The sequence below is a fragment of the Sorex araneus genome, chromosome 5, assembly GCF_027595985.1.
Source record: "Sorex araneus isolate mSorAra2 chromosome 5, mSorAra2.pri, whole genome shotgun sequence".
Classification (NCBI taxonomy): Eukaryota; Metazoa; Chordata; class Mammalia; order Eulipotyphla; family Soricidae; genus Sorex; species Sorex araneus.
Genome location: NC_073306.1, coordinates 95241374 through 95258289, shown reverse-complemented (window position 1 = coordinate 95258289; position 16916 = coordinate 95241374). Strand labels below are relative to the sequence as shown.

General features: G+C 39.7%; 1 protein-coding gene across 3 annotated transcripts in view; it reads right to left on the bottom strand.

Moving 5' to 3' along the window:
- PHTF1 (putative homeodomain transcription factor 1) overlaps positions 1-16916 on the bottom strand; it is a 60541-nt gene that overhangs the window by 14720 nt on the left and 28905 nt on the right. For all 3 annotated transcript variants that reach the window (XM_055138740.1, XM_055138739.1, XM_055138741.1), the window contains 8 exons: positions 15116-15185; positions 14345-14503; positions 9722-9878; positions 7529-7663; positions 6277-6436; positions 4913-5086; positions 4715-4804; positions 3734-3955 (listed from right to left, as the gene is read on the bottom strand). In XM_055138740.1, the coding sequence (XP_054994715.1) occupies positions 3734-3955; positions 4715-4804; positions 4913-5086; positions 6277-6436; positions 7529-7663; positions 9722-9878; positions 14345-14503; positions 15116-15185 (1167 nt within the window). The remainder of the gene's footprint in view (positions 1-3733; positions 3956-4714; positions 4805-4912; positions 5087-6276; positions 6437-7528; positions 7664-9721; positions 9879-14344; positions 14504-15115; positions 15186-16916) is intronic.

The following is a 16916-nucleotide window of genomic DNA, read 5'->3' as shown; positions in this document are numbered from 1 at the left end:
ATTATTCACAATTACCAGAATCTGCAAACAACCTGATTGGCCAAGAACAGACAAATGGATAAAGAAACTACGGCACATCTATACAATGGATTACTATGCCAGCTGTTAGGAAAAATGAAGTCATGAAATCTGCCTATAAATGGATGGACATGGACAGTATCATGCTGAGTGAAATGAGAGAAAAGAGGAACAAATATAGAATGACTGCACTTATTTGTGGGATATAAAAATATTTATAGTTCAAAACTAATATCCAAAGCCAGGGAAAACAGGGGTTAAGAGGACTGGTCAATGGTTGGCATTTACTACAAGTGTGTGTGGGGTGGAGTGTAGATAAGATAGAGAAGGGACCAGTATGGCAAAAATAGCTGGAAATGGTCATAGTAGACAAGAACTGAGTGTTTAAAGTAGGTAAAGGGATATACACAATAACCTATAACCTTGCAGTATCTGTATTGCAAACCACATTGTCCAAAAGGGGAGAGGAAGGAAGAGAGAGAGGGAGAGAGAAGGAGACAGACAGAGAGAGAGAGATGGGGCGAAATTCCATAGGGGCAGGCTGGGGAGCATGGGGGTAACAGGAGGGAAACTGGGAAACTGGGGACAATGGCACTGAGAAATGAACACTGGTGGAAGGGATGGTGTTGGAACATTCTATGAGTGAAGCCTAATCATGAATAGCTTTGCAAAGATCTACCTCACAGTGACTCAATTTAAAAAAAAAAAAAAAAAGAAGGAAAGAAAGAAAAACCAAAAGGAATGGGTATTAGAGAAACACGTTCCAGTCAAAGCCAAGAATATATATGTGGAAAGGCCTAGAGGTATAGTAAAGAAAGGTACATTTTAGAAACTAGAAAAAATGAAAAGTGAGTTTCAGTAGATCACATAAGGAGAAACGGGATAGTCAAAACTAAGAACCAAACCAACAAACAGACAAAATTAAAAAAAGAAAGAAGAGGACTGATGCAGAAGGGGTAAAACAGCTAGAGGACTTAAAGGAAAGAGGCGCCACTTTAAATTTTAGAAGCACGGTCCTGGCTGCAATGTGGAAAAGAAAATAAGAGGGAAAAAGCCCAGAGAAACTGTCAACATGATTCAGACGAGAGCAAATGATGGCCAGTAAGTAGCAGGGCAGACCAGGTGGACAACAGACTAGAGGAAGTGATGGCTAATTAATAAGACCATTCAATAGACTGAGCATAAGAATGTATAACCTGAATTTGTGATATCTTAGATCCAAAAAAACTCAGTCATTCAAAATACTGTATATCTATCATTCACTATTTGTAAGTCACTGTGGAGATATTGTAGCCTAGAGAACAAAACAGGACCATTTCTTAATCATTCCAGAAGTACTGACAGAGGCTGACTGACCATCTGAGGGAAACACCAATAACGAAGTCACCGGTGTTTTGTCTTTGTCAGCACTGTGTTGAGCACACTGTATTATCTCATCAATTTTATTACAACAGTCCTGAGAAGGACCATCATGACGATGAGAGTTAGAAATGATCGCTTTGGACAAGAACTGAGTGCTGGAAGTAGGTTAAAGGCAGACATATGATAATCTGCAGGCTGGGGTTGGGTTAGTGGTAAGACGGAAACAGGACATTGGTGGTGGGAAATGTACCTGGTGAAAGGAGAGTTATTGGAACACTGTATTACTGAAACTCAATCATGAGCAACTTTATAACAGTGTATCTTATGGTAATTCAATCAAAATAATAATGATAATGATAATAATAGTAAAAGAAAAACACTGAAAGAAAATATCAAAAAAAGTATCAGAAAATATCAGAATATTAAAAACAAAAAAGTCCTCAGAAGTAAAAATTACTATCACAATGTGATGAGTGATAAAAATTTTCACCAATACAGAACTAATTTCCCTCAGGTTTGGAAGATTTAAATACCTTCTCCAATTCTAGGCTGCCTGATGCTATGATATTAACATAAAACTAAAATCAATATAGTAGTTTTTATAGGGCTGCAAAGATGATCCCAAGAGCTGAAGCATGTATTTTGCTTGTGGAAGTTCTAGATTTGATTTGATCACCAGCATATGGTTCCCTGCTAAGCATCACAGCAATTCCCAGCATCATTTCCCTCCAAAAAAAACCAAAAGGAAAAAATAGTATCACTTGACTTATATATCACTAGAAGAGCAAACCATGTCATTTCCTAGCAGTTCATATATAATACAGACATGTTTATGGAAATATCATGTTGATATACCCACTGTTCAAAAAACCATAATTAACAACCTTGTTAATACTAAATGAACATGGAAACTTTTTCTTATGTCATTAAGAGATGTATTTTACCGTAACATATCAGCATGATAACTAAAGGTAGAAGAAGACATAAGATCACGACAGTCATAGTTACTATATTTCACTTTGCATAGTATTTTCCCAAACAAAGTCTCTCCTTAAGTATCCTCCAGTGTACTCTGTCTAATGTCATCATAGGCAGAATAATCTAATGATGAAGGTTTTACTTAGCTATATGTAGAAAAATTTATCAAATCATAAATATGGATTAGATAAAATAAAATTATATACTGTCCAAAAAGGATCTAGACTCTAGTATTCTTTTGCTAAAACAGGAAAGTTCTTCCTCAAGGTATCCAATATTTTCCTGACCATGTTCTATAAATTTCCAATAAAGTTACCTTTCTGATTACAATGAGAAATAATTATGATTTTTTTATTTAACATTTCATGAGGATAGTTATTTTAATCACATGATTAAAGCAAACAAGGCGATTGCTTTGTTCCCTTGTCATTGCTAAAATCCCTCATCTTCAAGGTTCTTCTCTAAGCAAATCTCTCACAGGGGTGCTGCCCAGAGTCTCCACCAAGCAGTTCTTGTTGGACAGACAAGGGTCACAAACAGCAGTGCTGAGAATCAAACTCTGGGTGTGTATGCTAGCTAAGCAAGGGCTCTATCACTTGAGCCATTTTCCTTGACCTCTATGTGGAGTCTTTAAAAACTGATGCATTTGAACCATCTCACTGGTGAGTAAAGCTCACAAATCTGGCATATTTTGCAAATAACTTTTAAAATGAGCAGAAAGGATAATTCTAAGCAAAAGAATATGAGAAGCATTACAGAAAATATAATTTAGGTTAAAAACACGAAGGAAGAATATAAAATTAAAAGAAGAACCAAAACCTTAGGTTCTAGTACTTCTCCCTGAATCGAATATCTGCTATCTGTTATTATTTTTTGTTTTAGGGCCACACCTGATAATGCTCAGGACAACTCTAGCCCTGTGCTCAAGAGTCACTCCCAGTCTTAGGATACCAGGAAGTGAGCCTGGGCTTCCAGCACTCAAAGCATATGCTCAACCTTTGAGCTAACTATCCTAATACTAAGTTTTTGCTTATTTACACACTACACTCAGTTTCCTCATCTCTAACTCAGGGACAGGGGCTAGAGAGATAGTAGGGTGGGTAGGGTGCTGCCGTGCATGCTGCCGACCTGGGTTAAATCACCAGCATCCCATAAGGACCCACACACACTGCCAGAAATGATTCCTGAGTGCAGAGCCAGGAGAAATCCCTGAGCATTATTGGTTATGGCCCAAAAAACATTTAAAAAAGAAAAGAAAAAAATCAGAGACAATAACTGCATCTACCTGATGATAAAGTTAAACAAGATAATAAACACTGGCACATGATAATCATACAGAAAACATGAACTGTTATTTCAATGGCAATACACAGACCTGTTGGAAAACATCCTCTGTGGGGTCGCGTTTGGCCCCCGAATGAAGCGTGTGCACATGAGCCCCCTCACTGTCACTGGTGACTGACGACCGACACTCTGGGCCATGCAGCAGGTCATCCCACAACATGTCCTCTGTCTCAGAGTCATGGCGAGTGCTCTCGGAGTCTCTTCTGGACATATGCAGGCTTCGGGAGCTGCCGTTCACACCAGATCTAGAGCCCTTTAAAGAGAAAAAGTCCTGCTCATTAAAAAAAAAAAAAAGTATATACCTACAATCAAATGCAAACAGGCAATGATGACAGCGCACAGCTTTCTCAAGTTGTTTGCCCTGTATTCATCTGTTCATAGAACTACACATAACAGAACATTATTTCAATAATGAAATGCTGAGCTCTGATAACTCCTCAACAAGCCTTAAAAGGACTTCCCTTAAAAACTCGGTGCCAAGTAAAAGGATTGCTCAACTCAGCATCCCTGCGATGGGAAAGCACAGTGAGAGGACCCCCGGCAGTGGGAGGCTTGTAGAGATCTACTCATTTTAAGGGCCCAGACAAGCAAGCCAAGAGAAGGCTAGAGAGGGCAGTCCTGCAACGCTGGACAAACATGGAGCTGCTCCACAAGCCCGAATGCCTTGTCAATCAAAACAAAATTCACACCATGATCTACTCTGCTCACGTGTGAAATATACTATTCTAAATGAACAATATGCCCATAAACTTTCATGATGAGATTTACTACTCCATCTTTCAGAGGTCCTTTTTCAAAATTCTGTCTTCATCAATGTCAATTCCACTGAGATAGTACAATGCTTAAAAATTAACTCAACATCCCAAGTAATATGAATAATCTTCCCTTATTTGGGGGAGGAGCAGGCAAAAATTAACAAAGAGAAACTAACAAAGAAATAGAAAAGAGGAATGAAATACAATGCTAGAGAATTTGCTCTAGTACTTACTTCCCTTTCACAAGGATACATTACCTGGCTGAAGACTGCTGATTCAAACTCGGATTCAGCAAGACTATCTGAATCCCGCATAATATGGCACCACCTGGGGGAGGTTTTCTTTACCTGTCAAAAATCAAACCAACTAAAGATGAAAACCTGAAGTATCTTCTGATAGTTTTAAGTGACGTAAGAAGCTAGTCCTCAAACTTGATAAACTGAAATTAAAGCTACCTGAGGGTTCGGGTGTCTTGAAAGTACTGATCTTCTATTAATCTCACAGCCATTGTCACTGGAGGCCCCTTCCACGCTCCTCCGCAATAACATCATCTGTGTCTGGGTTTCGCCATCTTCGTCACTTGAAAGATCATCTGAAACGCCATTACCCAAATACCTAAAAGTCTCCTCCTACAAAGAAAACAGCGATTTCTTCACTGGAGAGAATCAAGATATCTTCATATGCCACAACAAAAGAGCATGGGAAAACTAAGCAATAAAAATAAACTAAACCAGAAATGAAAAGAAAAAAGTACTGACCATGAAACTAAGCGGTCCAACTAAAGAAACAATATTTTGTAGTACGGCGGTTCCCAGACAGATTTGTCCTGCTGCCTCCTCTTCACTGGGAAGCCCATGGGAATACACCTTCTTAAAACAAACAATAGCACCCCAGACTGGTATCACTCCTCTGGCATCACCGACCCCCACAAAACTGTTCCTGCATCCCTGGGGGTAGTATCATCCAGTGTGGGAAACCCTGATAGTGATTCAGATGTTTTTGAGCCACACTATAACTCAATGACAGTTTCTTACTAGTTATGTAGCCTTAGGCAAGTTATTACATCTTTCCGAAATTCTTGTTTCCTCATCTGAAAAATCAATGAGTTAAAAAAAAAACCCACCTCACAGATTTGTTGAAGAATTTAAATAAGTTACTACCTATAAAGTATTTAGAATAATGCCGGGTTGAGCAGCAGTGTGAAAAACAGTAGACATTTAATTTTCTGTAATTACTAAATGCCACTGTGCATAAAATGTTAAGGTATTTCAAGACGTAAACCTGAGTGTGGTTAGCTTCACACAGAGCAGAAACCTGTCTCTAACTGAGGCTGTTTTCCCGAACCTTCCCCAGTGCCATGGCCTCTCTGGGACATGACACAGTAGCCTCTACACAATCTGACTCTGAACTCTGCTAGGTTGCAGTCAACTTGCCACCAGTTTCAGTCCTACAAATCAGAGGCATCAACTGTAGTCTTCATGGAAAGCTCTCTTCACAGTCGCTTGTTTTACACTTCATTTCTTTATTAAAACAAATCAAACAAACCTGTTTTCTTCTTCTGACAGCCTAACAATAAGAGAATTTTACACAGGAAAAATTTTGTTTTAGGGGCTGGAGAACTAGTTCAGCAAGTGAGGCATTTGCCTTGCATGCACCTGACCTGGGTTCAATCCCTGGCACCACAAGTAGTCACAAGCCCCTTCAGCTGTGATTCCTGAGCACACAGCCAGGAGTAAACCCTGAGCACTGCTGGAAGTAGGCACAACACCCCCACACACACTTTTTTTTTTTGCTTTATTTATTACTATCTAAATCTTACCCTTTGATAGTTTTCTCCATCTGAAATTTTTGCTTTTTCTCTTGTTTGCCACATTTTAATCTCTGGTCGACATTGTCTCTTCTTAATGATGGGATGTAAACAGCTTTTGTCATTCTGTGTTTCAGTCCCTTTGTTACATATTAATTTCATTCTTTTAATTCTATATTTTAAAAAAGATAAAAATCATTTTTGGAAAGCAGTATCGTTCAATAAATCAATTTTTTCTAAGAAGTAGATCAGTCTGGAAAATATACTGTCCAGTCTTCCCACTTGCAAAGGGTGTAGAAAAGCAGAACGTAATAGACTCACCTTCAGGCTCTCAGGCCTCGTGCAGAGTAGCTGAGACCCCCACTCACTTCCCTCTCATACAGTGCCACCCCCACCATCTCACACTCTGCAGCTGGCACACCAGGCCAGTGCCCCCTTCAAAGCCCAGCAACTCTCAATTCTCTCATGACTGCTGTCACTTCGCCCCAGAAAAATCACTGTCACTAATTAACGGCCAGTAGGCATCATTTATAATAATGTCACACAGCTGAAACTGCATCAGATTTGCAATATTTACCTTCCTTGTTTGATAGCAAAATACTAAGAAAAAATCTGAGGAAAGCCCAGTGTCCACCATGATGATATTCTGCACAAAGAACTCAATTTTTTTTTTTAAAAAAAAAGGGGGGAGGGATGTAAATGTCCTTAGAAAAATATACTTCACTTTCAAAAATAAACACGGAAGAACTTAATTTCTGGGTCACAATCACAAATATACAGCAAGGAAAGTATCTAAGCCACATTTAGGGCCCCCATGACCTGTAAAATCATAATGATAGAATTCGCCTTGAGTCCACTTTGTGTACTAAATCTTATCCACACCAACTTCCTACCCTACATCCCATTTCTAAAGTATCTTATCTCATGCTAAAAAAGACCGATTTTGTAAAAATCCTTTCTTAAGATATTCATTGATAGAACTTACCACATTTACCTTTTCGGTTCATATTTTTGTAATTTTGAGATCTAAAACCTCATTAATGAAAAAGCAGAATAAGACATTAACAGCAGATTACTAGAACCATAGATGGTAAGACAATGGAGACATTTTGATTAAGCAGATTTGTTTAGAAACCTTAAAACTTATGCAACAATAATATGCCCATACTGTGTATTCCTATGACCTGATTAGACAAATTATATACTATGTAAACACTAATGTGAATAGAAGATCAAATAAAAATTCCAATGTAAGTCTTCCCACCTGTTACCAAAAAGAGTCCCCCAAAAACCACCAATAAATGGTGCAGGTTCCAAAGTTTCTATTCCTCTGACTTTATCAGAGGAATTATTTCCATTTTCTCGGCTCCCATCACCATTTACAGTTTTTCGTAATTTTCTACAAAAAAAAAAAAGAAATTTTTTTCAAAAACTTTAAATTATTTAAGACCTCTTCTATTTCTGCCCAAAATATCATTATAGAAAATTATACCAACTGTTTACTACCTGAAATTAAATATAGTGAACTTCATGAGAATAAATTATGTAAGAAAACTTCTGATTAAGTGACAAAAGCAGATTGTAAGCGAAAGTTTTATAATATTATAAGTTCAATCATTAAATCATTCTGTTCAGTCTTAAGCACTGATTCAAAACACTACTAGAAAAAAAAATTTTGCAGGTGTAGCCAACAGTCTTTCCTTTACCACCAGCAAAGGAAATAAATACTTTAAATATAGATGTGGCTATCTACTCATTTGGCACACCTAATCAGGGGCACATAAAATAATTTTCATTGATGTCCCATACACTCTTTAACGATCCTATCAATACAAAAATATACAGCCACAACATTTAAATTCTTTAGAAAAACATTAAGAAAAGGGTACCAGTAATCAAAGCATATATTCTATCAGAGCTAATATTATCCCCTTCAGATTCTTCCTTACGGAGAAAAAATAGGTTTAGATTTGGGTTTTTTGGGCCACACCTGCTGGCTCTGTGCTCAGGGATCACTCCTGATGGGTGGGGCTCAAGGCCCAACCCAAGTCAGGTGTGCGCAAGACAAGCACTCTACCTCCTGGACTATCTCTTGGTACCCAGGATAAAGTTGTTTTTTGCTTTTTGTTGGGGGAGGGGAGGTACATCCAACAATGTTCACAGTTACTCCTGGCTCTGTGCTCAGAAATTACTCCTAGTGGGTTCTGGGGACCACATGGGATGCCAGGGATTGAACCTGGGTAGGGTTTGCCATGTGCTCCAGCCCCAGAATAAAGTTTTTAAAATAACATTAAAAAATAAGAATATAAACATTAAAATTCATCATAGCAAATGAGAAAATTTAACTACTGCTTATGTGAACAAAAATATACAGATATTCTGAGGCAAGAAAATATAAATTTTGGAAGATATTACCACATATGCAATGAAACCTTCCAACAGGGGCTGTGCATAGAAACATGCTCTGCCTGTGGAAACTTGGAGTTCAGTTCCTGACATCCATAAACCTGAGGAAATGCCAGAAAACCTTGGTGGTCTCAGCAAGACTGCACTGCTAGCTGGGCAGTGAACCATCCGACATGCATGACTGGGCCCATCATCCCTAGGAAGTGCTAGACTCACTGAGTGCTGGTCTGAGGGGCCCCCCTAAAAATCTTGAGAGTCATAAACCTACACATTGCACAACAAAAAAAGAAAGACATGAATTACATTTGTAGACAGTTAAAGCAATTTTTACAAAAGTTTAAAACATAAATACAAACCAAAAAATTATAAAAATGTAAATAGCACTCACTCCATCTATTAAGATCCTTATTTATAATGAAGTTCCAATAAATTTTGTCTAAGAATGAGATAGAAGAATGTTTTTTCAGAATCACTGAGGTAAATTATAAGGAAGAATGGGAATTTCTCTTTTATAAACAACTAAACAGATGACAAAAAGCTCCCTGAAAGCTTCTGGTAAGAGCGGAGGAGCCCGCGAGGAGGGCAGAGCAGGGCTTGCCCCTCGTCAACCCCGCCAGCCCCAGCCTGCCAAGAGCTGCTCCCAAGCATCAAGCCAGAAGGAGGCCCCAAACCAAAAATGAATAAATAGATAAGTGAGAAGTGGAAAATTAACTTTTTAAAAGACAAACATATCTACTCAAAAAGGAAGGGTTTTTTGAATAAATTAATTCGAAGATTTTACAAAGCAGTAATAGTACAGAGGGTAGGGCACATGCCTTCAAGTAGCTGACCTGGGTCCAATCCCATCAAATCCCCAGAGCACCACCAGGAATAATTCCTGAGTGCAGAACCAGGAGAAAGCTCTGAGCACCACCAGGTGTGGAAAGTATACATACATACATATATATATATATATATATATATATATACACATATATATATGTATATATAAATTTCTATAAATTCTCCCTTCCAGAAAACATACAACTACAAGAATAAATTCTCATTTTACCTTCTTCTTCGATTACCATTGTTTCCTGATGATCTTGTTATCTGAGTGGACACAATCTGACAGTGGACAGTTCCCATGAGTAACATAAGGCATAAGGGTCCAAGTACTTCACTTACATTCACAAGAGGCATCACATAATATAACACGAGCGCTATAACTGAAAGAGGTTTCAGAATGCAAAGCATCAGGCCGAGTCTCCAGAACTAATGCTAGCAAGTCTAATCACTATTTCTATAAAAGCCCAGATTTGAAAAGGCACACATGGGGACGGAGAGAGAGAGAACAGCCTGTCCAGATGTGATCCCAGCACTGCCAGGAGTGACTCTAGGACACAGAAAGAGGCATGCCCTCCCACACCAAAATAAAATAAAAAAACAACCCCCCCCTTTTTTTTGACATTCCAACACCACAGAAGGCCTGGGGGTCCCTCCTAGCAGTTATTTCTGCCAACCAGGACACTGGGTTGAATATTAGGGCCAGAGCTGCTGCTCATATCCTGGGGTGCAGGGTATCATCTGGCTGCCCTGACAGTGCTCTGTCTTAACTGCTTTCTTATACCTTTGCAAGTTTCCATTCTTTGAAGTACAGTAATTTCCATAACTGCTCACATATGTAAGCTTTTTTGCTACTAATGGCACCATTATTGATATATGAAATGAACAAAATCTTTACATTTTATGTTTTAGAATTATCTAAATAGGATTAATAAATCAAAGAATATATACATATTAAGGTTTTTAGTGTTTATAGTGAAAGTATATAACAAGTATATATATACATATATATATCAAATGTTTAATATTTGCTGGTGGTGCAATTCTATTGGAAAATAAATCGTGCAGCAGTACCTGTATTACCATAGTCTTAACAGATTATTGCAATTTAATTATTGCAATCTTACAAGTTGTTACTTAATCTGATACATAAATAATAGGGCTTTTCTCTGGTCATGTAGAGTTGAAATTAAATATTTTTCCTCATGTTTGTTATTAAAGAGCTGATTTTTTTTCCTGGTTCACAATATGCACACTGTTTCCTATATACCATGGGCTAATTCTGAAATACATATTGTGCACTATCAATTTGTCTGGTTAGTCTCATCTGTTGTGTATTTCTTCCTGGCCTTTCCTTCCCTTCTGTTGTAACTGGGGATCACACACACTTGGTTGAGTGCACTGGAGGTCACACACTTTGCTGAGGGGCCAGAGATCTTTACCATCAGAGCTTCCGAAACCACATCTGGCATGTGGTATGGTGCCCAAACAGGGCTGCATCGACACACTGCTATACTGGGCCACGTTTCTTCGCTTCCTGTAGGTTATTAAATGTGGTGACATTGAGCAGGATAAATTTCTCTGTTGCATTTTAACTCTTTTCTTTTAAGTGTTCTTACATGTGTATTCATTGCAGAATACTTTGTTAAAATTATTTAATCAGAACTGAAACAAATTTGGAATTTGGAGTGGAATCCTCTCTCTCCCCAAGTCTCTTGACATACAGATATATTGAAGGGAAATGCACTATAGCACTGTTGTCATGTTGTTCATCAATTTGCTCGAGTGCACACCAGTAACGTCTCCATTGTGAGACTTGTTACTGTTTTTGGCATACTGAATATGCCATGGATAACTTGCCAGGCTCTGCCGTGTGGGTGGGATACTCTTGGTAGCATGCCGTGCTCTTTGAGAGGGACAGAGGAATGAAACTCGGATTGGTCACATGCAAGGCAAACACCCTACCTGCTGTGCTAACACTCCAGCCCCCTCTCTTTATAATCAAGTCTTTTGTTGTTTATATCTGCATAAAAAGCTTTTTAGGATTGTCATTTTTGTTTTTATTGTTCTGTTTTGGGGACCTACCAAATATACTGAGGGGTTATTCCTGGCTCTACACTTTGGACTCACTCCAGGTGGTGTTCAGGGATAATGTGGGATTCCAGGGGACTGAACCGGATCAGCCTCGTGCAAGGCCCAACCTGCTGTACTACCTCTCTGCCTCAGGATTGTTATTTTTCTTTTTTACATCCTGTTTAACTCAAGTTTTATTGTGGTAAAATATGTATAACATAGGAAACAGGGCTTGTGTGCATGCTTTGTGTGTGGAAGCCCCAAGTTTGATGCTCGTCATGACATACTTCCCCAAGGACTGCTGGGAGGGTCCCATGCACCTTTTACTTGCTGATCTGGAGATTCAGCTCATATGCAGGCAGACTGAATCTTAGGGAATCAATTGAACTGCTACATATGACTAATAACTAACTGTAATGGGCAGTACAGATTAAGAAAATCTAGAAATATCTATAGAAAAGGCAGAAATTCTATTCAATAGTACTCTTACAACCTTTAAAAATGTAACTTAGGGGCCAAGAATATAGCTCAGTGGTACAGCACTTGCCATCTGGATTCAATTCCCTGGCAACACACACACAGAATTAAACACAGATTTGTAGACAGATTCATTAAATAATAAGTTCTACCAAAACGAAGATTTAATGATGTGGAAAGTCAGGATATTTTCAAACAAAAAGAAAAGCTCTGTGTGAGAAATAAGTAAACAATCAAAAAGGGATCATGCCTAAAGCAGGCAAGCTGGCCAGTGGTGAGAAAGGACCTCTGGGAGTTAGCCAGGAACAGATCTATGGCCTTCTAGGTCAAGGACACCGGATAAGGAGCCTGGATTTTTTTGTTTTGTTTTGGGGCCACACCTAATGGTGCTTGGGCTTACTCCTAGGGGCTCTGCACTGAGAGATCATTCCTGGGGGTGCTTGTGGGACCAAAGATAGAACACAGACAGACAGGCTACCCATAGTCCTTATCTCTCCAACCCCCAAGAGTAAGGATTTTCATACAAAGCACAATGAGAAGTCACTAGTGTTTTAAACAGAAACATGACATGGGTTTTCCCTTTTAAAAAGATAGCTCTAGTGACTGGAAAAAGAACTGAAAAATGTTAGCAATGTGGGGCCGGAGCAACAGTACATCAGGTAAGGTGTTTGCCTTGCACGCGACAGGCCCAGGTTAGATCCCTGGCATCCCATATGGTCCCCCGAGCACTGCCAGGAGTAATTCCTGAGTGCAGAGCAAGGAGTAAAGCCTGGGCATCGCTGGGTGTGACCCAAAAAGAAAAGAAAAAAAAATTAAATGTTGGCAATATGAGCTGTGATAGTGGTAGTAGAGTTAGTCAAGAAATTTTGAGGTTGAACTTGATAACAGACTGGGTGTGAGTGTTGAAAACCAATGGCTGTGACAACATTTAATAAAATAGGGAAAGAACTAAAGAGGAAAAGATGTGTACCAGTGAAAAGTTTTAAAACAAGAGACCCATTTAGATATGATTAAATTCTAGATACCTACAGAATCTCCACATTGAAATGTTAAACAGGCATTTGCAAGTATGAAGGTCAGCAAAAAGATCTGGCCTAAAGATATAACTTTGAGAATCAAGAATGTGTCAATAATATTTTAAGCACAGAGGTTTGATAGCAGTACCTAGAGAAGAAAAGAATCTGAATGCAACCTGAAGGTTGCAATCTTGAAGCAGACAAGGTCAGCCATAAGAAAAGATAGAAGGCCAAAGATAGTATAGCAGGTAAGGCACTTGCCTTGCATGCAGCCAACTTTGGTTTGATCCCCTGCATTTTTTTTTTTCCTTTTTGGGTCACACCCGGCGATGCACAGGGGTTACTCCTGGCTTTGCACTCAGGAATTACTCCTTGCAGTGCTCAGGGGACCATATGGGAGATGCTGGGAATCGAACCCGGGTTGGCCATGTGCAAGACAAACGCCCTACCAGCTCTGCTATCACTCCAGGTCCATCCCCTGCATCTTATAGTCCCCAGCACCGACACAGGAGTAAATGGCCTGGCCAGTAAGGCAGGTGGGGAAAAATATCCAAGAAGAGAGTTTAACAATCATATTTAATGTCCCTGAGCAAAGATTTTTAAGATGGTCTCTAACTGGTATGTTCCTTCATTTCTTTTCTTCTTGTTTTTATTGTTTATTTTTGTTGTTTTATTTTATTTTATTCTTTATTTTATTGTTATTTTTGTGTGTGCATGAGACTGGGACCAGCCCTGGATGAAGAGGCCTGAAGCAAGGGCACCATGAGGATTAGAGACAGAAGAAGAGAGAAAACGCATAGATCAGGGAGCTAACAGCCTCAGAAAATGAGAGCATCAACTGTCCTCCATGAACAGTATTTATTGCTCAGAACCAATATCATTAAATGGAGGTGAACAGCATTCTTTGGTCAGGTGCCAAATAATTCTGATCTATCCAAGTTACACTATTACATATCCGCAGGCATTAGTTTATTGGGATAAAAAGAAATGTAAAGGGCTTTCTTCAGGAAATTGCCCCAGGAGAATTTCCTAGGGAACAGAGAGAGAGCAGACAGGACCCCCACTGAGAACAGCATTCCAAAGCTGGATTCCAGCATCCTGGATTCTGGTTCCCAACATCTGAAGATCAAACCCATGCAGGGTATATGCTGTACCAGTGAGCTCCTTTCCTAGCCCCTTCTTCCAATTCTTAATATTTGAAAAGGCAAACATTAGAATAATAAAGGTCATATCAACTAATAGCAAAAGCAGAAAAAAAGAAAAAGCTTAGCTTTGCCAATTACCTTGCATGAGGTAAAGCAGTAGCAGCCAAACAAAGATCCTTAAAGAGGTGACCTGAATCCACCAATTGCTGAAAAAGGGGAAAAATACAACTCGAACAAGTCCCTTCCGAGTGAGTGAGGTCCACGGAATTTCAGGTTTGGCTTTGGCAAATGTTGAACCTTTAAATATGTAACAGAACAAAACATCAAACATTCCTCTATATTGTACTAATGCGCATCCATGACACTGGAGCACCCAAGGGGGCAGTTGTATCCTGGGTGCAAGACTACTTGGCGGTGGAGCAAGGCAGGGGTGCGGTGCTCTATCTGAATAAAGGAGAGAGATTTCTATGGGACACTGAGTAATTTTTTTCCTGACAAGGAGCTATTGGCCAAATAAGCCTAGAAATTGTCCTACATTATATCAACATAAACTTACTCAGTTAAGAACAATTTTCCAGCACATTCATTAAATGCAGTTAACGACTTGCCAATCACTAGGACAGGCCAAAATAAATTAGGCTCACCTGAATATATATATTTTTCTCAATTACATAACAGAGTCTCCATGTTTACCCCTCTTTCAGTCTTACAGAAACTATGAAGTTTCTCACACAGTATTAGGGAGTATAAAGGGAGATAAAATGCTAACACTTATATGAGAGAAGGACAGTACTTTTGGAAATTATACTATCACACTGGAAAGAGATCTAAAAACAATTTTTAGTACAGTACCACCATGTAATAATAAAGTAATATACACACAAGAAACAAGCCAGCTTTATCACTCACCTCTGATTAGGTCAACATCAATCAAGTCTGGCTTTATATGACCCATCTTTTTTGGTTTGTTTTTGAAGCCCTAGAATAAAACAAAATAAAACAAACTCAAATAATGATAATAATAACAATAATGAGGAGGAGGAAGATGAGGGGGGAGGAGGGAGGGGGAGGGGGGAGTGGGGGGGAGGAGGGGGGGAGGAGGAGGACGAGGAGGAGGGGGAGGTGGTCCTGTTAAAAGGTAGACTTATGGAATATACCGAGTTGTATATATCTATATCTATACAAATAGATAGATACCCACACTCGACTATAGACCCTCTACTTCTAAAATTCCTTAAAGGAACTTGTTATTAATATCTATCTACAGTTTTATCAAGTAATGCATGCATATACAGTTGCATCACTTAAAAATAATCAAATACCAAAGGGCATTAAAAGTTCACAGTCCAATTTCAATTATTTAAATCAAATACACTCTATTGTTTTTAGTAGCTGTTACTTTGGTTGTTGCTTCTGTACTTCTAAATATTGGACATGTACTCTTATTACCTGCCTTGTTTTATTTGTTTAGCTATTTCTTAATGTACTACTTTAGAAATCACCTGCTAACTTAATGTAGAACATAACAACTTAGTCTTCTTACACCCCTAATCCTGACATAATTATGTCACACCAAAAACTATGTATTCACCTTTCTGCTGCCCTGCGAGCGCGACCCCGGCAGCAACTGAGCTACTTTGGACACCAGCAGCTCCCGGAGAGGCCCCCAGACTGGGATGGGAGCCCCTGGCCCACTCGCCGCCAGCGGGGCAGGGCTTTCTCTCTCAACTCTTCCTTATTGGGTGCAGCAAGGCAACAGCCAGTTTTAGAACACAGAATGCAGGTACCAGTGGGACGTCCAGGTGATCCCAGAGGGCGGGTTTGCCGGTCCCGCCCTTTACTGATATATAAGCACAGCACCACGAGGGCCCGGTCCTTTCTGCTGCCCTACAAGCTCGACCCCGGCGGCAACTGAGCTACTTTGGACACGAGCAGCTCCCGGAGAGGCCCCCAGACTGGGATGGGAGCCCCTGGCCCATTCGCCGCCAGCGGGGCAGGGTTTTTCTCTCCAGGCTTCTCCATATGAGCACCATAAAAGTGAAGTAAAAGCTTGCAGGGATGCAAATACTGGCAGTATTTTCCCTGGACTTCATACAAAAAAAAAAACAAAAACCACGCGGCCACAATCTTTATTGTCAGCAATGTGAAAGGGTTCCTTTTTAGCAGGTCTGACTGTGGGGGTTAACCCCAAACAATAATACTGAGTTTTTTGTTGAAATATAGAAAGTAATCAAAGTAGCAACCATTTCTCTAGACTGTAAACTAAGCCATAGCCCCACGCCAGCCGACGAGAGGAAATATCCTCCTTTCTTGGTTCTTTTCCCTTTTTTGGGAGAAATGCGGTGTGGCATCCACCATATTATGAGGTCTATGAAGCAGGCACAAACTTAGAGGCGCGGGAATGGGGGGTGGAATTAAAATTTAAAAAAATTATGCACTTGGAACAGCGGGACACTTGGGGAGTCTCGGGCCAATACTAGTGCATGCTCCGCCAAGATTCGACCCGGGTGGCCACACTCTTGTGTGGCTGCGTTGCTGCAGATCAACCAGAATGCGGTGGAACTACTTTTGGTTCCAGAAACTGCTTGCAGCCATGTCTCTAGACTGTGAACTAAGCCATAGCCCCATGCTGGCCGAGGACAGGAAATATCTCTTTTTCTCGTCGGGCAGTGTGGTGTCAGCCATAATATAAGGACTATTTAATTTTTTT